Genomic DNA, 26741 nt, shown 5'->3' on the forward strand with positions numbered 1-26741 from the left:
TCCCCTGTATTGAATTATCTCCCCTTTACTCATTTTACTCTAATGAGAGTTGCGCCGCTTGAAGGGACACCCTCTCCATTCAAGCACGCTCCATTGTTCTCGACCCACGGTCATATGTAAACAAACCATCTGGGTCGCTGACCACCGCCCTATTCACCCCCCCCCCTCTCTTTCTCTATTCACCTGTGTTGTTTATTTGAGATTATTATTTCCCCTTCTATGTACATTTTATATTATTACTTTACCTTTTATGTACCTTTTTATATTGCTACTATCTGCCATCTATTATTCCAAATCCCATTTGTCATCATCTCCCTATTGTGCTCTAAAGCAATTTTACCAATCTGACGAATGCACCTCAGTCGAGGGCATCGATAAGATGCATGAGAGACATGTCCTAACTTGTCTTTATTTATCCGCAGCCTCCCTCAGGTGTCTGCCTATTGCCTATTTACTTGCTATCGAGAATCACTTAATTATTGGATCAATGATCTATTCACTTGCATCTGTGCTTAGTGCTATTCAGCACTGCACTTGCCTACTGAGATCTACTCAACTCTACCACTTGGCGCTATCGGCATTGCCCGCCTATTCGACAGCCCACCTGTCAAGCTATTAGGTGCGACGTCCCTATAGATTCAGATCTGTGTGAGACGTCATAGCTACGCCAACCCTCTGCAACTCACTGGACATATCCTGTCAACTACGCTGCCCACGGCAGATCAGCTCTGCCCGCAGTAACCTTGTGCCCACGGTAGCCGGCCACCCGCCCTACTGTGCCCACTACAGATATTAGATTTTGGGGATTGAGACTCCACAAGAGCTATATCACCGGCGTCCCTCTATCCGCTAGAGCGCCACCTCCAGCTGCAGAACCTCAAGCCAGGACACAACCAGCTGCGACATCAACAGGAATACCAGCTAAGTCAGAGGACAAAGTGACATACTCTCTTATTAGGTGCAAGAGTGATGATTAAATCCATTATTATCTAGAGATAGATGCAAACCCTCCCCCTTTTTATTCTCATATGTATATTTATGTAAATAAATATTCTTTTATTTTAACTTTTGTATCTATCTTTCATTGCATGCCTCGTTGCGTGTCTGCTCCCGATTCATATGCTGATAGGTTGGTGTGTGATAGCTTTAAAAATAATCATCCCCTAGACATAAAACTCGCCAAACACACATCACATTTCCCCACCTGTCACACTGGGCTGAAGCTGAAATTTTTTCAATAACATTTTTCGGTACAGTGGACCATTGACACACCTTTTTATTGACTTCAGAACACCGCTAGGATGTCCTCAACAAAATAACTGAAACTCGCCTTAAGCGCTTGGTTAAAAGCGCTGGTCGAAAAAAAAGTCATTTCGCTGTTTTATTTCGTATTTTATTTAGAAGGGAGGGGGGCATCACAAGGAGCTGCCGCACTGGGCATCATATACTCTAGCTACGCCGCTGGCTTATGCTATATTAACTCATTCCGTCTGTCTGGGTGTATTCTTTTACCCTTTTGTTCGCACTTCCCATCCTCGGATGAAGTTGAAAATTTGCACAATTATTAAAAGTCGATGGCAGCACATGAATCAATTAAAAACAATAAGCAATTAGTTAATCGATTAGTGGTAATTAATAATTATGTTGTATAGAGAAAAAGGGGAAATAAAACTAGTATATTAAGAGATAAGACTGCGATTCAAGGGTGCTCTCGCTTCACTCAATAAAATCTATTTTTTTATAAATATATATTTTTTAAAATATATTTTGTTTGTTCTTTTTTTTTTTTTTTGTATTTTAGAAAACGGGACCCAAAGCAAGAAAAAAACTCATTTTCTAATGCTTAGTTTGGTTCACTCCGATTAAAAAAAACAACATAAAAACGAAGACTATGCAAGGGAAGCAACCTTTCAAATATTTTTGCAATTTATTTGATAATGCATTTTTTAAAAATGTGTGACTGTTTTAAAACAGCGTTAGTGTTTTAAAATCATAGCTTGACCTTGATTATACTCTTTTATAAATCTCAATAATCAACTTTTAAAGATAAAATCACGAGAAAGTTTCGTGTGCCTGATAGTCTTTTTATATAATAAGCACAGCGTACAGCACCATTACAGTATATATGAATGTACATTTCTCCATATGGACAGTAAGCGCCCTATTGGCAGGGCCGGCCTTAGGCAGAGGTGAAACTTGTTTCCAATGCTATTGTTGGAGTACACTAGGATTTAAATAAATTGCGTTTTTTTTTCGCTTTTATTTTTGTCTATTTCATCAGGGGCCACCAAATCCACTTTGCCTTGAGCCTCGAATTATCTAAAGCAGGCCCTGCTATTGGTTAGGGCATTAATGCACAAGGGCACTGCTCTCATTAATTCTATTCGGTTTAGTTTTGTACGCCTTCATGTCTTCCTTGATCTACTTCTGATCTTTAAATATTGTTACGTATTTCTGAATCTTCTGGCTAGATGTATTAGTTGGCACACAAATAAAAACACAGCAAAGAACTTGACGACTAAACTTTCAGTTTCATGTAACTTTAATGACTATTAACCCTAACAATTCGTCAATGTAACATGTAGCGTAGAAGACTGTACAATATCTGTCAGTTTACAGTTAGCTATACTTCTTTGCAATTCATCTCTTCACTTCGTTGCAATTCATCTCTTGTCAACTTGCATCGAGCCGTATTCCACAGAACAGACCAACGACACACTTCCCAGTGTCGCTCCAGGTCTCCTAAAGCTGAACCAAGTCGCACTCAAGTCTACCGAATCAGAGCCGCACACGTCTTACATCGACTGTATCGACTGTAACGGCTCAAGTCCACTGTAGTTCGCTGTATAGACTTTAACGACAGTAGTCCACTCCAGTTAACTCTACACTAGTTAACTTGCATCGAGTCGTACACATTTATCTTCCACAGAGCCGCACACGTCTTACATAGTCTGTATCGACTGTAACGGCTCACTCACGACTCCATACGACTGACTTTAACATTAACTCTCTGGCTTATATAGAGTCCCTAATCGCTAGTCCAAAGTTGCACAAACACGGCTAGTATCCTCTGAAATAACACGTGAGGAAACGTCACATCCTGTCTTTGTTTATACATGTAGATTCCAGAAAACATCGGCTGCAGTGTCATCAAGTTGGGGTCACACGTAGTGACCTCTATCTGTCACTGTTCATTAGTAACTGTCCCCCTACTTAGATCTGTTCGTCCCCTGGAACAACACGTGAGGGCACGTCACATCCTGTCTTTGTTTGTACATGTAGATTCCAGAGGACACTCGCTGCTGTGTCATCTCGCCGGGGTCATACGTTGACCTCTACCTATCACTGTTCATTTGTAACAATATGTATTAACACAATCAAAAAGGTTTAGGATCATCTGTAGCTACATTGTTCCCGTGTAACCACGCTGAGTAGTCTCCCTTGTCTTTTAGTTTTGAAAATGCCAGGCTGACTAGGTGTTTATGTTTCAGCAGTACAAAAGTACCCCGCTTCAATGCTCATCAAAGGCTATTTAATAAACGATTCTGTGAAATGACCGATTTGTTCTCATTTCTGAGGGAGAAGTAATCAATCAGATAGCAGTTGGATGCCAGGCTGAGCCTCTGAAGCCGGAACTAATGCCGCAGAATCATTAACTATCAGATCTATTAAGTTTTAAGAAGTATGTATTTTGTTTCCATTGGACGATATTTTTTTTCAAAATCCGTATTTCGATTTTTTTTTACAACTTTTTTATTTTCTATTTGATAATCGTGAGCCCCATTCTTCAATGTTTGCGAATCTTGAACGCAGATTGCAGAATTAGAGAGGAGGATCCTAGCAATGGAATTGAGATGCTATAGAAATATCCTAAGTATCACATACAAAGACTGCATCACAAACCAAGAGATTAGAGACAGGATCAGTACAATCCTACGACGACCTGCTAACTACTGTCAAAAAAACGCCAACAAAAACTCTATGGTCATATCATAAGTTCCTCAGGGTTCAAAAAGATCTTCCTTCAGGGAACAGTACCAGGAAAAAAGACGAAGAGACATAAGAAAACATAAAAGAATGGACAGGCCTGTCATTGAAAGAGATTCTCTCCATGGCAAAAGACAGAGAGAAATGGAGAAAGACGGTCAACAGATCTTGTGTGGTGTCCGTAAGGGATAGGTGAATATAATGGATCTTGAGATAAGATAACTGGCCTTCAGGAAATTTGCTGTTTTTATTTTCCACCTATGAAATAATTTTGTTTATTTTCTAAATCTCGGCACTTTTCCTCCCAAATGTTTTATACAATTTTAAATTGTTATAATAACTTATACAACTTGACATGATTACAATATTTACAAGATCAGAATTGTGTTAGCCCATTTGTCTGGTCTTTTAAACCTGCAGAGTAAGACATAAACATTTCAATAAAATGCAGATAAATACATTAGATATGATTAACTACACGAAGTCATCCGTTGTTAGAATTTCATATGAAAAGATTATTTTTTTTTTACTTTTGCCTCTTACAGGTGAATATCTTCTTGATTGTCCTAATCGGTATATCCTGTATTCATCCATTCTGGCAATGGATTGCTTGTAGAAGAGCGGAGCAGAGAGAGTCCACAAAAGAATAATGGTGGCACAGCGAAAAATAAAACAAGTACAATAATTCTTGTTTGAGTATTTTGTATACACACGAACACATACACACAAACACATTATACTATACAGTAACAAAGACAGAAGTAAAAATGTTGGTTCGCTCTACTGTTAGAGTCAATGTTCAAGCGATCTGTTCATACTATTGGCTGTTCAATAGGTCGAAATATTTTGGGGAAACGTTTTTCTTTATTAACGCCAAATGTGAGGTGGAAATGTGAGGTGGATTTGTTTAATTTTCGTAATGTTTTCTGTCTTCCTGTCCTTATAAAAATTAGCATAGAGCTAGTTAATTTAATTTTTTTTTAATATAATACTTTATATATGTTTACTGAGCGCCTAAAGGCAGCTCGGAAAAACCTTCTCCCAGATACCCCCTCCCCCACTGGTCTCATCACAAAGGAGATTGGACCATAGCGCTCTTAATGCTATATATATCTAATTGTATCATCTACTTTCTGCATATTGCATTCATGTCACGTTTATGAGAGAACACTGAAGGTAATTGACTCAAACACTTATGATAATAACATTCAAATTTATATCTCTAAGTAATCTACAGGATGGTTGCTTGGAAAATTTGTCACACAGCTATTTATGTATACAAAGAATAACTTTTACAAAGTTTTTTTCAAAGCATATGTTATATTACTCTCATAGATTCTCAAAATGTCTCTCGTGCACTTCAGAGCAGCGTCTTAACCTAGAAGTCCAATCTCGTGTAACGTTTTGCAGAGTAGCTTGTGAGATCTCGTTCTCAGCTCTTCCGAAGCACATTTTCAAATCATCCATAAAGTTTATGTCACGTGGTCAATTCTGTAATGACAAGGTCCACATGCAGAAAGAGTGAGCACGCATTCATGATCTCATCTGACTCTCAAATATTCCACTTTCCTAGCTACCACTCGGTTGATAGATTCTATACACTAGCCGTGGGACAGATAACAAAAAGTAAAAGTAAAGTTGACCTTTCAGACCTTGCAGTCTACAGGGCAGATAGTCTAAAGGTCATCTGTTTCTGTGGCCTACGGTTAACGAGGGTGTCATGTGGCCAGCACAACGACCAACCGCTTTTACTTTTCCCCAACTAATGTCAGGTACCCATTAGAGCTGGGTAGACTCTGAGGCTCCCGAATATCCCGGAATTAAAAATCCCAGTCTTCACCAGGGTTCGAACCCCATACCCCGGTTCAGAAACCGCGCCTCCTGTGGGATAGATATGGCTTGTAATTATTGAGTTTTGAATTTCCTCCTGTAGACTGCCTGGTCATGTGATAAGCGCTCCACGAGATAGTCGTTCGATGGTCACTATGTGATAGTCTTGGGTTCAAACCTTGTCCGCTGCCATTCCTCGCCGTCCTGCCGCATGTTTGGTCTAGAATTTAATACACAACGTTTACAAGCAAAACAAATTAATGTTTATTTATATTTCTTCCAATATTCATAATCATGAACTTTGAATTCGACACGAGAGGAAGATGCAATGATGGTTGAGAAAGCTATTAAGGTGATCTCCCATTTCAAACTTCTTGAAACTACACAATGTCTTACAATCTGGTGACCCATTGAGTGGTTTGAGGCAATGTTTAGGAGAGACTTAAAAAGTAAACATTTGATGTTTGTCTCTAAGTACCGTAACAGAGAGTCTCAATTACTAAAAAGAAAAATAGCGATGTCAACCCCATCTCCCTTTCATCTCCCCATTTCTTTTCTATCTCTTTTGTTTTCTCTTCCCTCTTTCTCTTCTACGACTCTTTTGTCTCTTTCCAATCTTCTGTCTAGCCCACTTCCACCATGGCCACTCTTACCTTTCTCTTTTCTCCTAGCTGCCTCATCTCTCTCTTCTCTTCAATCTCTTTCTCTTCTCTCCATCCCTCTCTTCTCTTTGTGTTTCTCCCTATGTCACTCATCTCTTTCTTCACGACTGAAAGAGAGATTAAAGACCAAGCGTCTGTGATGTGTGAGTGAGTGTCTGTGATGTGTGAGTGAGTGTCTGTGATGTGTGAGTGAGTGTCTGTGATGTGTGAGTGAGTGTCTGTGATGTGTGAGTGAGTGTCTCTGATGTGTGAGTGAGTGTCTGTGATGTGTGAGTGAGTTTCTGTGATGTGTGAGTGTGCGTCTGTGATGTGTGAGTGAGTGTCTGTGATGTGTGAGTGAGTGTCTGTGATGTGTGAGTGAGTGTCTGTGATGTGTGAGTGAGTGTCTGTGATGTGTGAGTGTGTTTCTGTGATGTGTGATTGTGTGTCTGTGATGTATGTGTGTGTGTCTAGATTAACAAAACTATGTCTTGTCTTCACATTGCTTCCGTCTCTTCGTTTAGTACTAGCACTTCATGTGCTGCCAACTCTCTCGCTTTGATGCCACTAATGCCATCGACCCAAGTCATACATTGAATTCAACGCGCACACATTAGTCATCAAAGGCAGCTGTTTTGTTTTCTTTAGTAGCTCGAAAATATGACACCCCTGATACATTAAACTAGTCATTACGCATCTATCTCAACCAACCGCCACTACATCTTACCGCTGCGCTCTATTTATCCCCATCTCTCTCTCTCTCTCTCTCTCTCTCTGTCTCTCTCTCTCCAATATCAGAGGTTTATCAGAGCGCAACCAATCACAAGTCTTAAGAAATAGGTTAATGGGATACAGCTAGGCGGATAAGGTGTGGGATTATAGTCTCATGTTTTGTCTACCCCCCCCCCTTTGCCTCCTCGAGCGACACTTTAGACCTCACGCCAAACACTAAAAGCGTCCGCTGAGTCTTTGTTACCTTCTTGCCTGCACGTTTAATACTTATAAACAAAGTCACGTGATACAGAATGATATACACACTTCTGCTAAAAAAAATATTAACTTTCATCGTCAGACCAACTCGTCACGAGGCCCCCCGCCCGCTCCTTAATGAATCCACCCACAAGCCCGAACTGATCAGAATCCTCCAAGCCAGGCTAGCTTTCTCTTTATTCTTGCAGCTCTCTTTGTCAATGCAAGGGTTAAATGTAAGAGAATAATTGAAAACATAAATTTTTAAAGCTCAGTCAGTTTAGAACAAAACTGTAGCTTTCAAACGGTTCAAGATAACGAAAGATTAGAACAACAGTTCTGTACTGTGCTGGAAACTTCTGTGGATGAAATCAACAAATAGTTCATTCATTTTTTTTTAAATGTCTCGAGAATATAATTAAATATAATTAATTATTAATAGATATGTAGTCACTCTGCCTTTGAAAAAGTTAACTATGTTTATGAAATGCTTAGAAACTCGTTGTGTGTCTGTGTGTGATGTGTGTGTCTGTGTGTGAAGATTTGGCTATAAAAAAGTTTTATTGACCGGCATCTTACAAGTAGAAGTGGAGTTGATTAGTAATGTACGTACATCTTCATCAATTTAGAACGCAGAATAGGTCATCAGGGGGAGACGTCACTTTGTAGTATTGAACAGCTAAAATAACCTGTCCCAGCAATCAGTGAAGTCAATTATAAAGTCGCTAAAATAACCTGTCCCAGCAATCAGTGAAGTCAATTATAAAGTCGCTAAAATAACCTGTCCCAGCAATCAGTGAAGTCAATTATAAAGTCGCTAAAATAACCTGTCCCAGCAATCAGTGAAGTCAATTATAAAGTCGCTAAAATAACCTGTCCCAGCAATCAGTGAAGTCAATTATAAAGTCGCTAAAATAACCTGTCCCAGCAATCAGTGAAGTCAATTATAAAGTCGCTAAAATAACCTGTCCCAGCAATCAGTGAAGTCAATTATAAAGTCGCTAAAATAACCTGTCCCAGCAATCAGTGAAGTCAATTATAAAGTCGCTAAAATAACCTGTCCCAGCAATCAGTGAAGTCAATTATAAAGTCGGATGGTTAGTAGAATTTAACAATTAATAGAGATAGACGTGTACAATTTAAAGAGAAAATTAATTTATTGTGCAGCATCTTGGAGTTAAGACATATAAATAGAAGCATATAAGTTGAAGTATATTGGTAGAAACGTATCAGTAGAGAAGCTGCCAGTAGAAGTATATTCATAGAGACATTATAGGTAGAAACATTTAGCTAGAAACATCTAGTAAGTAAGTATAGAAACATATGTATATAGTTAGAAGCACACAGGTAGAAGACATAGGTAGAAGAATAAAGGTACAAGTATATAGTTAGCACATAGGTAGAAGAATAAAGGTACAAGTATATAGTTAGAAGCACATAGGTAGAAGAATAAAGGTACAAGTATATAGTTAGAAGCACATAGGTAGAAGAATAAAGGTACAAGTATATAGTTAGAAGCACATAGGTAGAAGAATAAAGGTACAAGTATATAGTTAGAAGCACATAGGTAGAAGAATAAAGGTACAAGTATATAGTTAGAAGCACACAGGTAGAAGACATAGGTAGAAGAATAAAGGTACAAGTATATAGTTAGAAGCACACAGGTAGAAGAATAAAGGTAAAATCATATAGTTATAAGCATATAAGAAAAAGCATATAGATAAAAGTAAATATGTATTTAAAAGCATAATGCTTGAGTTACTAAACTATTCGTCCAAGAGTTAAAACTGGTTCTCAGTTGACCCTCCACTATAATTTTTAATCTTCGAAATCAGCGTATCGTGCAGTCAGGTCATCACTTTCAGATCCCACCCCCCTTGTCACTTTATTCATTAGTTACACCTGCAGTTGAGGTTCGGCAAATGTTTAGGAAGTTGTCCGTATTCTATCGTCCTATCGAAGTTGCACTATTGAGCCCCAGCGGGGCGGTGCAGCATGTTGACAGAGTGTCAATAAATAGTCGGCTCGAGAGTTAACACTCGTTTCGCAGTTGGGCGCAGTGTTGTGTGCACAGACCCCCGTGCACTGCTTATGATTGTATTGACATAGCGCAAGAATTTGTATAAGGACATGCACCGCTGCACTGGAAAGCGGACAAACATTGGGACAATGCTTTAAGATAGACCAAAATTTGGTTCATTGAGAGTAGTTCCTTTCAGAATGACAAAAAAAGAAATGGAAATACACACACACACACAAACGCACATTTACACATACAGTTACGCACACACACAAGTGCACACCTGGAAATGTGCATATAAGAAGTTTTTCTTTACAATGCCTCTTATCAGCTTGCTAATTTTGATAGCAACAAACACAAACAAAAAGATGACAATAAAACCTGGACACGGATCCTGAAAAGTCTCTAAAGATTTCCCTTAAAATTCGGACAGTTTGCGTATATCTTTGGGAAAAGAATACTATCTAACTGACCACACAGTGAAAACTCTGGTTTGAACGTTATAATTTTTTCAAAATATAATCATCTTCAAATTAAATTTGGTCTGGAGGCCTAGACAATCTATCTCTTGGACAAACCTACGTCACAGCGGGTATTCCCTCATGTCGACCCTATTCATTAAAGAGGGAAATAAATCGATAGACGCTCAGGAACATTTCGAGCCCCGTCTAGTCTGAGTCTTATAGGCCTAGCACCAAACTAGACATGTACAGCCAGTAGTTTAGTTTAGACTATTGTCTTTAGATGGGAGTCAGAAGAGGGTGAAGAAATTTATCTATCATTCACTTATTATCAAGAGCAAAGTAATCACTCTTCGGAGATATGCGTAGGAAGATATGTTATAATTGTTTCAATTTTCGTTAATCCGGTACTGAAGGCAATTTGAATATGTCATCGCTGTTGCCAGCCAAATAACTAAGTCCACTATTATTTACAATATTACAACTGATTATGTTAGATAGAGGATTAGCCAACTCCCTTTGGGTTGGCTGATATTGCTTATGCACTGTAACAAACATGTGCTCATTTATTGTTATAATAGCATTAATGAAGTATACAGCAGTGATGAAGGGGAACTAGGGGAGCGTGGTGCTGGCCACGCGCAACTCCTGTGCCACCACTAAGACTTGATTTGTCATAAATTAAAGGCTTGAAAACGAAAACTGTACATCACGTGACTTTTGTTTTACAGCGGAAGTTGCGCAAGTGACGCTGAAGAGTCTATTACAAGGGCCGGGCAAATAAGCATAGGAAAACCAAATCTATTACAACTAACGGGGCACTTGTTAGTTATCGGATTAATCGATGCATTATGTCAACTACCTTTAAAAAAATGGACTAGGGAGTGAGGGGCATTTTTCACGCTGTCATAAAAAGGGGAAGAACCATTTTTAGTGTTGTAAAGAAAGAGAGAGAGAGAGAGAGAGAAATGAGTTGCGCTTTCAACCGGTGCAACGTGGTCTGCATCCTGAATTAAGACCTCCCCCTCTCGCACCAGCTGTACTGGTTGTACTATTTAGATCTAAAGACCCCCTCCCCCCGTTCTTCACGCTATTTCCTTGGCGTATGTCTTAAAGCAAGTTTTTCTGTTATGAAGGGAAGCGTGTGTGTGCATCCAGCACTTCGAACAAACTGACACCCCTTGAGGCCTAACCGACCCCCCTCCTACCGATGCGTCTCGACGACGATCAACTCGTAAAACCCTACTCCCGAACGCCACCGCGCTCCAGTTTTCGAGAGCCGTGCGTCGTGTCTAGGCTGCAGCGACTGATACAATCGTTTACTTCCGTAAACAAAACAAAAAAAGGGGGGGGGGGACGTAACCCTCGCGCAGTTTTGTAATTGTAATATATGTACTGAACTCTAATAAGATTAATACACTTTGTAAGTGTAATATATTTACTGAACTCTAATAAGATTAATAAACTAAAGAATGGGGAGATAAAAAAACGAGTGTATTTTTTTTTTAATGTCCAGATTGAAATAATTAAAATTTCGTCTCCTATTCAATCAATATTTTAAAGCTAGTTCCACGTGCTATATTCGGGAGTTGTTTTTCTTGCTTAGAAACATTTCCTCTTCCGTTGACCTAGTTACCATCTTTCTTAGTCTTCTGCTGCAACAGATAAAACGTGCTTTGATTGGGGAAGATTGTTGCTGGCTTTTGTAACAAACAGAGTGACACCAGTTTTTCTCTCCCTTGAAATACGAACCCTAATCACTTTGGGTCACGACTAACAAAACTGATTCGGTGAGCTCTATACAAGATGGGGAGAAGGGTTAAACATGGAGCCTGAAGGGCCGGGGATGAGAGGGTTAAGATGCCGGTTTTAGATTGCATCATCAAGTTATGGAGGCGAGAGAGATTAGCAATGCTTAACGTGTAGACATGGTGAATAGACACACTGGCTGAGACTTGTTTAGTAGTCAGGCAGAACATTGCTTTGACACGAGTGGAGGGAAGAAAAACAGAGAGAGAGAGAGAGAGAGAGAGAATGACAGAGAGAGAGAGAGAAAGAAAGAGAGAGTGCACGTGTTTACCCATAAAGACCGGGGGTGGGGATCTGTCAGGTAAAAAAAATCAGGGAAGAAATAATTTATTAACTTGGTTGAACAGTTGAAACCAAAGTCTCTTCCGGTGGCCAGGCACTTGACATTAATTAACCGCACTACTGGCACGTGCAGACCATTAGAACGACACATAAAAAATGTATGATGTGATTCACACCATGTACTGTTGTTAGTCGAGTTGTATCATGCTACGTCAAATAATTTATTCAAAACAAAAAGGTCGTACTTAATTTTGTACTCCGACTAACTTGACTTGATCAATGTTAGCTGGTTTTCTAGTCAGACTCACGACAATAGAAGCCTAGCAATAAAACAAACTATAAAAATCTTTTTTTAAGAACACTAAGCTTATTTAATGCGAAAAACCGCAAAATCACTGCCATATTTCTCAATACTGGAAGACCTAACTCCCGTTTTCTATATAAAACAAAAATAATTAATTTCCACTAATTGATTAAATAATCGGTTAAATTTTTTTTTAAATTTTCAACTTCATCATGGAATGGGAAGTGAAAAAAAAAATCGCGTACAAAATTTGTACCAGACAGACAGACAGACAGATAAAATAAGTTGATAAAAGTTTTGTAAAAAACTATGTATGCTTACTTATAGATTAAAAACATGGTCAAGTTTAACTTGTAAACATTAGGCCTATACAAGATCTTCGTTATCAACTTTATACAGTAAGAATTAATTATTTTTAATCTTTGATTGATTGTAACTTTCATACTGAGAATGCCCCACCCCCATACACACACACACTTTTGAAATGTACTCGTATCGAACTTTCTGAAACCAATGAACTGTGAATTGTATGACCCACTTTACTGCCAAAGCACAGCCAGTACAAAGTGGTTGAAACTTAAATTGCCCAATGTTTTGTACTTAATATAAAGAGGGACAAAAAGCCATGAGCTCTTGAACTGTAAGAGTAATTTATTTTGACGTCAAATTGCTTGCATTCCACATGCCTACAACTGAACAACTTTACTAGTATGACTAAAGTCAGCTTACAACATGAGCTCAAAGATCAAGAGAAAATAACAAGTGTAAGTCTTTGCTTTAGAGACGCTCTGTAGTTGTCATGGATTTAGAGCCTTTACACGGTTTTAAAATTTCAATGTAACCCCGTGACAATGGTTTGACATTAAACAACAATATGTAGAGATATTTCAAACTACTTTAAATTATTGTAGGCCTAAATAAAAGTGGCTACATTCTTATATGCTTACGAACCTCGGAAGGTGACTGCAGAGCTAGTGAGGAGGATCCTAGCAATGGAATTGAGATGCTACAGAAGGATCTTAGGTATCACATTTAGAGACCGCATCACAAACGAAGAGATTAGAGACAGGGTTAGAACAGCGATTGGACCTCACGATGATCTGCTAACTATTGTAAAAAAAAAAATGCAAACTCAAACTCTATGGCCATATTCCTTCAGGGAACAGTACCAGGAAAAAGAAGAAGAGGCAGACAGAGAAAGCGATGGGAGAACAACACAAAAGAATGAACGGGCCTGGCACTGAAGAGGTTCGATAAAGGCAAAAGATAGAGGAAAAAAGAAAGACGGTCTACAAACCTTGTGTGGTGCCCAACAGATTAAGGGATCTGTGAAGGTGAAATAAAAAGGAACCAAAGTTTAATATAGTTTCTTTCTTACTGGTACTGCATAGCTGCGAGGCTGAGTTGCCGTTTTCCTGGTCTCTGGTTCGTGCCTCGTTAGGTGAAGTCACTTATTTTTGTAACATTTAATTCACTATTTATTTTCTCATTAATAAATGAGGTCCATTGTGTTGCCATTATATGTTTATCTTATCTTATCTTATATAATACAGACGTTACTTCAAAAAAGAAGATGATTACGTCCTACGCGTCATGCATTTAGTCATGCATATTAACCAATGACTTAAATTCTGCCAAGTCACTGGTTTTCCTGGCTAGCTCAGGCAACCCATTCCATGCTCTAATAGCACTAGGGAAGAAGGAGTATTTGTACAAATTTGTCCTAGCATATGGGACGAGGAATGTGCCTTTATCTTTGTGTCTTTCAGAGTATTTTATTAAATTTTGTTTTTGTATTTGAAGATTATGGTTCAGTGTTTTATGTATGATTGCTACTTTACTTTTGAGCCTTCTGTCCTGAAGGCTTTCTAAATTTAGTGATTTCATTAAAGGTGTTACTCTAGTCAAATGTGAATATTCGTTTGTTATGAATCTCACTGCTCTATTTTGTGTCTGTTCGAGTTTCTTAATGTTTTCTTGAGTTGAGGGGACCCAAACGGAGGATGCATATTCTATTATTGGCCTAACCAAGGTTAAATAACATTTTAGTTTTATGTTCTTATTTGATTTATAGAAATTTCTTTTAATAAATCCTAATGCTTTGTTTGATTTTTTTGTAGTTTCATCAATATGTGGATTCCATGATAGTTTTTCATTTATTATAACACCTAGGTATTTTGCGTTTTTAGTCTGTGTTACTGGTTTGCCATGAATAAGATAAGTGGAATTAATTTGTTTTAGTTTTTTTGTTACTCTTAACAACTGACATTTTTTGGGTGGAAAGACATGCTCCAATTTGATTCCCATTTCTGTAATTCATCTAATTCTCTTTGTAAAATATCTGTCTCTTGTGTTGTTTTTATTGTTCTATATATTATGCAATCGTCTGCAAATAATCTGACTTTTGTTCCTGAAGTAATGCAATTTGGTAAATCATTTATGTAAATTAAAAATAGTAGTGGACCCAAGACTGTTCCTTGAGGTACACCTGAGTTTACTGTTATCGGTGTTGATTTAGAGCCATTTATTATTACAGTTTGTTCTCTCCCTATCAGAAAATCTTTAATCCACTGATGCAGTGGACCATTAATGCCAAAATATTTTAATTTTTTAAGCAAACTATGGTGGTGAACTTTGTCAAAAGCCTTAGAAAAATCTAGTAAGATAGCATCTATTTGTTCACTATTATCTAAACCTTTTGAAAAATCATCAATTAGTCCTATTAGTTGTGTTTCACATGATCTATATTTCCTAAAGCCATGTCGGTATGGTGTGAGGACATTATGTTTGTCTAAGTGGTTTATGATGTTGCTACATATTATGTGTTCTAGGATTTTACATGTGATGCTGGTAAGTGATACAGGTCTGTAGTTTCCTGGGTCAGATTTTTCTCCTTTTTTAAATAGGGGGTGACATTAGCTTCTTTCCAGTCCTTTGGTACTCTGCCCTGGTTAACTGAAGCCTGAAAGAGTATTTTGAACACTGGGGCTAGCTCATTGCTTAGTTTTTTGAGTAATATAGCTGGAATACCATCAGGTCCAGACGCTTTATTTGGTTTGGTGTTGGCTAATAGTTTTTGAATTCCATTTTCTTGTACTACTATATCTTCTATGTTGTCCACTTGGTTCAAATTCAGTAATATGTCTTTTTCTCCTGGAGCTGAGAATGCTGATGCAAAGTATTTGTTTAGGATGTTTGCTTTAGTTTCATTATCATTATGTATTATGTTATGTTCATCTTTTAATGGCGCTATGCCTGTTGTTTCCATTTTCTTAGACTTAATGTATGACCATAGGTTTTTGTTGTTATCTTTAGATATTACATTGTTTATGTATTCACTCTGCAGCTGTCTGCTTACTTTTTGGGTTAAGTGTTTAATTTTTATATACTTTTTGTAAACTCTTTCTGCATTAGTTTCTTTAAATTTTCTATATAGGTTTTCGTTCTGTTTACAAAGCTTCTTGACCATGTATAATACGTATGTATCATTCAATACTGTGAAGAGACGAAAGCTGAGCAGGTTCGGTCATATTATAAGACTTGGCCCAATGCCATCCACCAAGGAAGCACGAAGAAAGGGTCGTCCAAAGAAAAGCTGGCTGGACAACGTCAAAGAATGGACCGGCGTCTCTCTTCTCAGTCTGCAAAGAACAGCTGCTGACCGGGAAAAGTGGAGGGCTTAGGTGACGTACTGTCACAGCACCCCCTACGGCGAAAGTCAAGGGACAGATCAGAGAGAGAGAGAGAGAGAGAGAGAGAGAGAGAGAGTTAAATCTGAGATTATAGATGAATGTCTACTAAATGAACAGCTCTTCAGACTTGTCAGCTAAGGAGGATACCCAAAATGAAATCATATATTAATTACTTGAGACTTACGGGCCCTTACCTATGCTTCAATGTTTGTGCTACATTTCCTAGCTCAGCACGGGGAATTTATCCTCTAGAACATATTTTTTTATATAAATTTAATATTAAAAGTGAATACTGGAATCTTTTTAAATTTTTATTTTGGGTGTAAAGTAGTCTGTGTTAATTTTTTTCCTCTTTTATTAAACAAAAAATGTTTAGTGTTATTTGGTATTTATTTGTTTTTTATTCTTTAAGCAACAGAAACGTATCCATTTAGTATGTAAAAAAATATAAATATTTTGACTGACTGCCACTTTACGCTTTTGTGTGTGTGTTCATTGTCATAGTTGATTAATTTTGGCAACAGTGGGTAGCCCCTAAAGGGTAAAACATGACACTGAAGCATGTGTTGTTTTCAAAGCTTATATTAAGTGATGAACTCACTCTGTCTGTCTGTCTGTCTGTCTGTCCGAGTGTAGTCAGCACGTTACACGTTATGTCTCCCACTTTCCATTCTCGGAACAAGTTGAAACTTTGAACAATTATTCATTGTCAACGACAACACACGAATTAATAAAAAAAATTAGTTCATCAATTAGTCGTAATTAATTAATGTTGTTTTATATATAAAATATGATAAGCTAAAGGGAGATAAGTCTTGTGTAGAGAATTAGGTCGTTTGCTAAAATTTTAAATTAACAATACACTAAAAAAAAACTATTTTTTAAGGACTTGAATAGCTTAGTGGCAAACACATCCGCATACAATCAGTAGAGTAGCAAAAGGGGAGGGGGTGTCAAAATTCGAAAGGCCCCTCGGGTCTCCACTATAGGGGGGCACAAACGAGTGTCCGAAATTATTATTTTTTTTGCATTAAATATTAAATATGAATCCACTGACACTTAGCCTTCATGTTTGTATATAAGTTCGTGACACAATGTTTCATGTATTACTTTTCGACGACTACGCCTGTCCTCGGCAGCGGATTTTCTTTTGGTTTCAAATGTGTATCCCCGTGGCCTTTGTAAGTGACCTCCAGCTGTCTCGTTCTGAAGCTGCATGCAACAAGGTGCTCTCTTCTAAATCGACCACCGGCGGACAATGGTTATACCTGCGCTGGAGGTGGCAAAATATGTAGGTCACAGCTGGGGCTGCGTAGTCGAGGGGCATACTGGATTCCTAATTAATCTTCGGAGTAGAAGTCTAGCCTTATATGTATTTTGTTCAGATTCTTTCCGTGCGGGGTTACTCTCAGGGAGTAATCTCTGTTATATATTATAAAATCATGTATTTATTAAGCACATTATCTCATGATGTCGAATGTCAAAATGACGGGACCCCTAAAGAGCTCCCAACCCCATGGGCCCCCCAAAGCCCTATTTACGCCACTGCTTGACTCGATGAAATGTTTTTGTTTTCATTGCTAGTGAAAAGACAGCACGAAAACCTTCTCCCAGATACTCCATCACCTCCCCACCCAACTGGCTCCCAGATATTCCATCCCCTCCCCACCCAACTGGCTCATAGATACTCCATCCCCTCCCCACCCAACTGTCTCACAAAAGTGCTACAGCATGAAAGTGGAACTATTGAAAAAAAACAAAAATATTTCAAACCGCACAAATTTATTATTGACTAGAAAGATATTACCCGCTGCCCGCGTATTACTGATATAGTCAATAGAACATCAACATTAACATTAGAAACTATTAAAGAAAATAATAATCTTATAAGTAAAGCGAATGCACGAATTCATGAATAAAAAATATTATGAATGGAGCTAAAAATAGCTAATTGACCTGAGTTCAATTTTTTATGAAAACATTGGCGAAAGAATGTAGAACTATGTAAAAATGCTTTAGAAAAACTAATTTGAATGTTAATTTGATAGAAATATGAAATAAATGGACTACAATTAATATGTTCATGTGTTTAATTATAAAACTATCTTTGCGAAGAGAAGTTCTATCCTCTTAGAGTTTGAAATAGAGTTTTAGACCTAGAAATAGAGAGATATCTAACACTTCGCGTAATGTCTAATGAAAGAATGTTCGTCAGGAATTCTAAATTCGCAGATATAAGGAACGAATTTATGTAAAAATGCATTTGAAACACAAATTTGAAGATTAATTTTATTAAATAATAAAATCAATAGACTATATTTTGTATTTTCATGTGTCAAAGTAAAAAAATTATCTTCGCAAAGTGTAGTTTCTAAAATTAGATCTAGATCTAGATCCTTTCGATCTTTTCATGTAAATATTGTAAACATAGCCTAGATCGATGAAGTTATAATGCTTTCATAGAGTTGGAAAACGTTTTTTTTAGGGTCATAAGTTTGTTTTAGGGCTACAATACATACACTACGGTCTAAGTTAGTACCCAAGGAACATTTATGCCAAGTTTTATCAAGATTGGTCATACGTATTGATTTCTATTCTGCACATACATACATACATACATACTTACATACATACATACATACATACATACATACATACATACATACATACATACATACATACATACATACATACATACTTACATACATACATACATACATACATACATACATACATACATACATACATACATACATACATACATACATACATACTGTTATGACTTTGCCATGCGCACCGCCATCCAAGATAGTGCAGAAGGAAGGTGCGCACTATCAGTGACCAGACAAGTCGGATGTTGACATAAGAGACTAACGATTTCCGCCCAAGTCTAGAGCCAAAAAGGAGCCAAGGCAGATGTCCTTTGTGTTTGTCATGTCTCCGTGTAAATAAACGTCAATGTCCTCGTTGAGTTGCCTCACTTTAGTTATTACAATACATACATACATTCATTTACATACATACGCCTTACTCTCTACTTTATAATATAGAAGATAGTCTAGATTCCGGATCATCAAAAATTCAAAAAGCTAATTACATAATTGATTTTAAATAATTGAAGCAATTTCACTCAATACAAGATTTTTTTTTTAAAGAATTCTTTTTATTATCTTTTTACCAGGTTTTTCCCCCCGAGGGGGGGGGGGGTAAAAAATGTTCTTTTTGTTTTAAATCTAACATTCAATAGTTGTTAAAAAGAAAAGAATCGCTCTATAAGATGTAGGCCTATAATGTAATTTGTTAAAATTCTAATTAATTTGAAACATCAACATAATAAAGCAATAATAAACAAATAACATAAAATTGAATCTGACATTGCCATTATTTTTATTATGTTAGAAAAGAACGAGTATTCAATCTCTGGCGCAGCCAGGATTATGTATTGTTACAGAGAAACCAAATTCATCGCAGTCCCTTTATTATTATTATGACTAATGGATGGTAGATAAAGAAAAAAAGAACATTTTTACCATCTCCTCAATCCCACCCCTCCTCCTCCTCCCAAGCCCCGAAAAAAAATCTTGGTCAAGCACATGTATAAATCTACTCAGAGTATATAAAATACTAGTTTGTTCATTCCGATCCAGACATAGCTAAATTAAAAGACAGTACTCTATCTAGATAGATGGAAATTCTAGTTTGGTAATAGGCCTATAGAACCAGAATTAGTATACAGTATGTATACAGTAGTCTAGACTAGAGTACTGTATCTAGATAGATGGAGATGCTAGTTTGGTGATAGGCCTATAGAACCAGAATTAGTATACAGTATGTATACAGTAGTCTAGACTAGAGTACTCTATCTAGATAGATGGAGATGCTAGTTTGGTGATAGGCCTATAGAACCAGAATTAGTATACAGTATGTATACAGTAGTCTAGACTAGAGTACTGTATCTAGATAGATGGAGATGCTAGTTTGGTGATAGGCCTATAGAACCAGAATTAGTATACAGTATGTATACAGTAGTCTAGACTAGAGTATTCTATCTAGATAGATGGAGATGCTAGTTTGGTGATAGGCCTATAGAACCAGAATTAGTATACAGTATGTATACAGTAGTCTAGACTAGAGTACTGTATCTAGATAGATGGAGATGCTAGTTTGGTGATAGGCCGATAGAACCAGTATACGGGGCTCAAAATGTTCCTGGACGTCTATTTAATTACCTGGGCATGCTGCCCTGCCTCATAGTGGCGCCCGGGTGGAAACGATCGTAGGAGGAAACGATTAGGCTAAAGGGTAGCAAAACAAGACTCTCGTGGGGGTGCCTAAGGGAGTGCGAGAGCATCCTCATTGCACTGCGCGGAGTTGTAAAAAAGCTCCCACAATCGTGTCACAATCCAGGCGCTGTTCCTCAAGGGGCCGTTACATAAATGGCGTGTCCCGCACGGTTAGCCTGGTATAGAAAAGGAAAATGGCGGGGGTCTTAGTGTACGCGGCCTCTTGCCGTGAGTCTGACCCACCCACCAGACAGAGCAGTGTACACTGTTCTCTTTCAGGCCAGTGAGAGGGAGCTCTTGTTCACTTTTCCTGGCTAGAGTTCCAAGAGCCGAAGGCTCAACTCTACCTGACAGTTTCAAGAAGAAGAAGAAGAATTTAATTAACTCTTTGATGAATACATCCGGGAATACCCGCTGTGACGTATTTGTGTTCAAGATATTGATTTCTAGACATCTAACCCAAATTTTATTTCAAGATTATATTTTGAAAAATTATAACGTCAAATCAGAGTTTTTAAATAGCGTGACCAATTACCTTGTATTGTGTCCCTATATTTATTCATTTATTTATTTTAAATATTTTTATCTTTAAATATTAGCACAAAAAATGTCATCTTACTGGAATTCTTTTCACTATGTGTTTAAATATAGAGAGACTCGTTAAAAACAACAACAAAATGTCCTTACTGTATTTGTCTTAAGTCCTTTCCCATTGAGTCACATTTCGACATCAGATGTTTAGCATTGACTTCGTATAATATAACACTATTAGTACGTACATCTTTGATTGCTTGGTTACTTTACTTGCAACACTGTCAGTAATACGTATGAATATTTACATAGATCAATGTCAGGTGTGAATAATTTAAAAACAACAACAACAACACGGGAGAAGACAGCGCGTCCAGAGGTCGGCAGGCTACTGGGATAGGACAACGTGATAATCACGTCACTCGATAGCTTCTTGTGTTTTGTTTTAGTGGGTGACGGGAGATAACTCCAGCAGTAGGGAGTCGTTTGAAGGATTAACTCCTTTTTAAAAACAATCTTTTATCCCAGTCAGTGTGATGACAATCTACGAGTGTACATCACGTTGCAAAGGATGTACAACAAAGAAAGTGTACAAACTTCAGTCATTTATTATCTATCAACCGGCATTTCAAAATATTATCACCTGAACAGAATTTAAAATTAATTTATAGAATCTGTATCCTAGAAGTTATAACTATTCTACATACACAGTTTACACAGTTATTAGATCAAGAAATTACACGAATATTTAAACTGAAACATGGTAAACAAAAATAATCTTTATTTATTTTTTTTTTAAATCAAGGTTTGCATGGATATTCTCGGTATCCATATACAGACTAGTAGCGTGGAATTCATGATAACATTCTAGTTACAATATTTTAATGTCCATTTTAAATGGGCGTCACACTTTTCTATTGTCCATTTTAAATGGGCGTCACACTTTTCTATTGTCCATTTTAATGGGCGACACACTTTTCTATTGTCCATTTTAAATGGGCGTCACACTTTTCTATTGTCCATTTCAATAGGCGTCACACTTTTCTATTGTCCATTTCAATGGGCGTCACACTTTTCTATTGTCCATTTTAAATGGGCGTCACACTTTTCTATTGTCCATTTCAATGGGCGTCACACTTTTCTATTGTCCATTTCAATGGGCGTCACACTTTTCTATTGTCCATTTCAATGGGCGACACACTTTTCTATTGTCCATTTTAATGGGCGACACACTTTTCTATTGTCCATTGTACTTGAAGACAATCATTATAAATGATATTCTGTACACGTTTATTCTGTCACTCATTCATAAAGACGTCAATTACCGTATTCGTTGAGAGAAAATGAGAGGGGCGGGTGACCGATAATGTCTGCTACTCCAATGGCATAACAGACTAAGGCCATCGAAGGTGAAGGTGATTCACAGCATGCAGAACGAATGAAATCAGCAGCTTCGCACATCATTCACTGAAAAGTTCTTTGTTTTTTTTTAATAGATTAATTTTGTTACTGTCTGACTACAGAATACTAAGCTATTAGAAAATAATGGTTTAAACTTCGGACATTTTCACGGGCAAACAGTCATCATCTTCGGACCTGTTGTCAAGTATTTTTTTCAGTTCTTGAATATATGTTTTGGCCATTTTGAGTGTGTCGTATTTCGAGAACACCTGATCATCGCCCATGTTTGGAATCACTTGCCTCAGACGGTCGAAAGCGGTGTTGAGACTTTTCATCCTATTCCTTTCCCTAGCATTAGCAGCCAATCGTCTTCTCCGATATACTTCCCCTGACGCCAACTTTGTTGTTTTGGAGTTGCCCAGGCATTGTTTATTTTTACCTTTCTCGGAATAATCCTTAACTGTCTCGTTTTCAGCTTTGAAAATATCAACATTTTTAACTGAAGGGTAACTCGAAGACAAACAAAGCTCAGAGAGGGTCCTTGAATTAGCTGAAGGGTAGACGATTACACCATTTTCCGCGCGTATTTGTTTGCGGCGACGTATACCTTTCATCCATTTACAGCATTGGACTTTGGATTTGTGGGAGTTGACAGCATTTTTAGCTGTGACAAGGCAGTGTGCAGTGTTGGGTGAGGCTGCACCGCAGAGACGGTGAGTCTGACAGTCTTGATATGAGCGAAACAAAATAGGAGCGTGAAGTGTTGCATCTCCCAGGGAACAAACACTCGGAGTAGGTGAACAGGACTTGACGAGATCATCGGTAAACTGGCCATCAAGGAAATGAGGAAACTTCTGACTTAATAGTCCATTGCTCTGGACGCTATTGTAGTGGTAAGAATGAATGATGTCATATTTAACATTGGGAAACATTGGTAGACCATTCATCCTGTAATGACGGTGTTCTTTATACCTGTAAAAAATGTATATAGGTGAAATAAGAAACAAATTAAGAAGATGAATGCTATTAAGTGTGTGTCATGCTCTGGCGTCATTTCTTTTTTGTGGGACCTGTGTGGGAATATTGCAAACGCAACCCAACTCAAATTAAAATAAATTTATAATCTACATGGGGATTCGAACTCAGGTAGCACAGGACAAGCTTTAAAAGAATTGGAGACTAAGTTTAAAACAGAGTGCTACAGTTACAATAAATCCAAATAGTCTTGATGGTTCACAAAGCACAAAATAAAACTCTTTAAAGCAGGGATGCCCAAAATACGGCCCGCGGGCCAGATCCGGCCCGCGATGTGGTTTTATCAGGCCCGCCAAAACGTCTGCACAAAGTGTAGAATAGGTTGAAAAAATTATCTTTACCCACTTTAGGGTCCTGACTTTTTCTCTGATGAATTGGTACCATGCTATTTTAAAATGTGTAGGTTTATGAAATGAGAGAGCCGAAGAAACTACAAGTTGTCTCTGAATATAGAATCATACGAGGAAAATTGAACGGATCTTTAATTACTTATTTTTTTGGAACATGATAATAAATTATTTGTTTTGTAAATTGTAACTGTTTTAAAAACAACAAAATATATACGGCTTTATAAAACATATGACGGCATTCTTGGTTTGAGCCTCGAATAAAAGGTTGTTAAACTAAGCCTAGAAATTGGAGGATCGATGGGAATATTTACCAAAAAGAGTTGGTAAAGCTAGCTAAAATGTTGCTCACATTTTAAGAGAGAAATGAAGCCAGTTAATATCCTATAAATTAATGCAAGTATTAGATCCACTAGTTTCAAATAAAATTCTTTTAGGTCAATTTCATTTCGTTTTATGTACATTTTCGGTCATGTGGCCTGCGACACGAGTGTCGGAAATAAAAATGGCCCGCAGGTCGAATTATTCTGAGCATCACTGTTTTGAAGTATATCTTGATATATATATATATATAGGTATATACAAAACATATGCAGTATATTTTACTTTTATTACATAATATGAAACGCTGCTTGTGTTGTTTTAAATTACATTCGACTTATATAAATACTAATACTAAATGTATTCTTTCTCTTTTAAAACAAATGTAAATACTTTATTACTAATATATGAAGCTACCATAACAGAAAACATTCAATTTAATACAACTATTTTTATAACATTATTTTAGAAAAAAAAATATATAGAAAAGTTACTTCACTTATTAATACAGTCTCCCCTGTTTTGTTTTGTTTTTTGCTATCATTAGAGAATGGTTATAAAATGGTGTAATTTTATATAAAAAACTGTCTTGAATAGTTAATTTAAAAAATTAAATGATTCACTTTCAGAGAACAAAATAGTAGCCGCTGAGACAGAACTTTGAAAAAGCTAAAATATTATATCGGATTTTCAATATCTTGTCCGGTTTTTGCGCACTAAATGGAACGGACGGATACACAAACGGACAGACAACACAAAACTAATAGCAGCTTCTCCACTTTCGTTGGCCGCTAAAAAATCAACAATAGCCATTGAAAGGTAATACCTACGTATTTGTACTCTGTAACGCCACCAACCGCGAGATAGCTATCACCACAGTGTCCGCGTTGAGTAACGATGTGTCGGATGGGACGGTTCAGCGGAGCTTCTCTGTCATCCTCCCCAGGTGCTTTTCAAAATAAATAAATACATTACAAATAAGAATAAAATCAAAATGAGACACAACCATATTCTAATGCTATGTCTTGTGTTCATATTTGTTTGTATTGATGTTAATCTAGACTTCAACAAAGGTTTGCATTTCTTCAGTTGAACAATATTTACCTTTGTATTGAACAAAACAACAAACAACAACAACGCTTGTTGGTCCAATATGAAAACAATGTTTTGGACCAAGTCGCTTGATCAAATTTCAGGCATTAAATATTTTTAGAAGATCGAATCAATGTCGATAAAATAATATAATGAATCCTGAGAATGCTAGCTAAATGCCACTAGATCTCAATCCCATGGAACAGAGGAAATACGACCAACACCGTTGAGTCTACTCACTAGTCCTCTTTAGAAGAATACTCTTAATTTATAGCGGCGGTCATTGTTGGTGTGTGTGTGTGTGTTTGGGTGAGTTTGTATATACGTCAGGTAAAGAGAAATCTATCTGGGTGTGAGGGGGAAGGAGATGTCGAGGAGGGGAGGGGTGGGGGTGGGGAGAAGGTGAATGAGCAGGAGTAAGTTTCGAAAGTTCAATCAAGCATTCAGGCCACTTTTGGCAACAGCGACTGCCGAATGACAGGACGCCGGCCACTTACATTGAGGCCACTTTAAAAAAAAATGATTTTTTTTGTCCCCCCGCGTGGAGGCACGTGACCCAGAACTTCAGGTGAGTTGATGGTTTCTGATGAAACGACAAGCGCCGTGGCATCGGGTGACGGGGAGTAAGCGGGAGGGCGTTAGGGGGGGGGGAATGGAAAAAGGAAGGCGAGGGTTGATACTTTATTAAAACGCCAGGTTGGAGGGAAACTAACGGGAAAAAAATAGAGAGAAGTTGTAACTCTATTAGTTGTCAAAAGATGAAGACAAGTAGGCAGACCCGGTGTCGTGGGGAAGGGGGAAGGGGGGGAGGTCCGCTTGTCACCTGTAACGCGTCTTGTAAGTCGTCGCAAGGTCAGTTTGACAAATCAGGGGGGGGGGGTCTGTAGGGAGTATAGCAAGCGTTTTGCAATTTTTAATCAAAGTTTTAAAATTTACTTTGTCAAGGTATGTAACAGCTGGCAAGTTTAACACAAAATAAAGTTCATAAATATTTTTGTTTTTAGCACAATTAATCCTATTGCCATCCTGCTTAATTTATGGGTAGGTTGTCAAAATAAATCGACATTTGGTTATTATAACAAACTTTTGATTACACAAATCAAATATTTAAAAAAAAAAAATAAACTTAGAGTATTGCTAAAGAAAGTTGGACTGCTAATTACGCCATGTTTTATTTTTGATAGCCAAATTTAAATTTATTTCTATTTTTACTTTGAAAAATTGTAACGGTCAAACTAGAGTTTTCCCCGTGTGTTCAACGAGCTAGCAATTCTTTTCTCTACTATATAAATCAACTTTTAAATTTCTAGGAAAATTATAGCCGTTTTGAGAAACGTGTCAAGGTTCCACCCTCCACCCAGCTTCCATGAATGTATTGTAAATAAAATATTAAAAGAGACAATACCTCCTTTATACAACTTATAAAGCGATTGTTTTTCACTTAATAACTAATGAATGTTGGATTTCAAAATAATGGAACATCTTTCCCACACCGTATTCCCCTTCCTTCCCCCCCCCCCCCGAGAATGTAAAGATCTACTACACTTAAGTACACTATAAAATATTCCAATTATAGGCCTTCAGATAGCACCTGTCCGCATTCTCTATGATGTCTAGGTCAATTTTATTTTTGTTTAATTAGTCCAACCCCAGCTATTAATATGTCTACCACCATCCATTAATATAGACAAGAATTAGTCAAGATTTCTTACACTTTTGAAGTTTACCTTATTTGT

The 26741-nt window shown here is 37.4% G+C and overlaps 2 protein-coding genes across 6 annotated transcripts in view; one reads left to right on the plus strand and one right to left on the minus strand.

The window, feature by feature from the left end:
- Positions 1-4672, plus strand: part of LOC106050862 (equilibrative nucleobase transporter 1-like) — a 32481-nt gene extending 27809 nt beyond the window's left edge. For all 5 annotated transcript variants that reach the window (XM_013205910.2, XM_056020651.1, XM_013205909.2 and 2 more), the window contains one exon: positions 4533-4672. In XM_013205910.2, coding sequence (XP_013061364.2) covers positions 4533-4637 — 105 coding nt within the window. In that variant the 3' untranslated portion in view covers positions 4638-4672. The remainder of the gene's footprint in view (positions 1-4532) is intronic.
- LOC129924610 (uncharacterized) overlaps positions 1-23277 on the minus strand; it is a 38986-nt gene extending 15709 nt beyond the window's left edge. Inside the window, exon 1 of the mRNA XM_056020658.1 lies at positions 20966-23277. Coding sequence (XP_055876633.1) covers positions 22360-23157 — 798 coding nt within the window. The 5' untranslated portion in view covers positions 23158-23277 and the 3' untranslated portion in view covers positions 20966-22359. The remainder of the gene's footprint in view (positions 1-20965) is intronic.
- Positions 23278-26741: the final 3464 nt, after the last annotated feature.

The sequence above is a fragment of the Biomphalaria glabrata genome, chromosome 2 (genome assembly GCF_947242115.1).
Source record: "Biomphalaria glabrata chromosome 2, xgBioGlab47.1, whole genome shotgun sequence".
Taxonomy (NCBI): domain Eukaryota; kingdom Metazoa; phylum Mollusca; class Gastropoda; family Planorbidae; genus Biomphalaria; species Biomphalaria glabrata.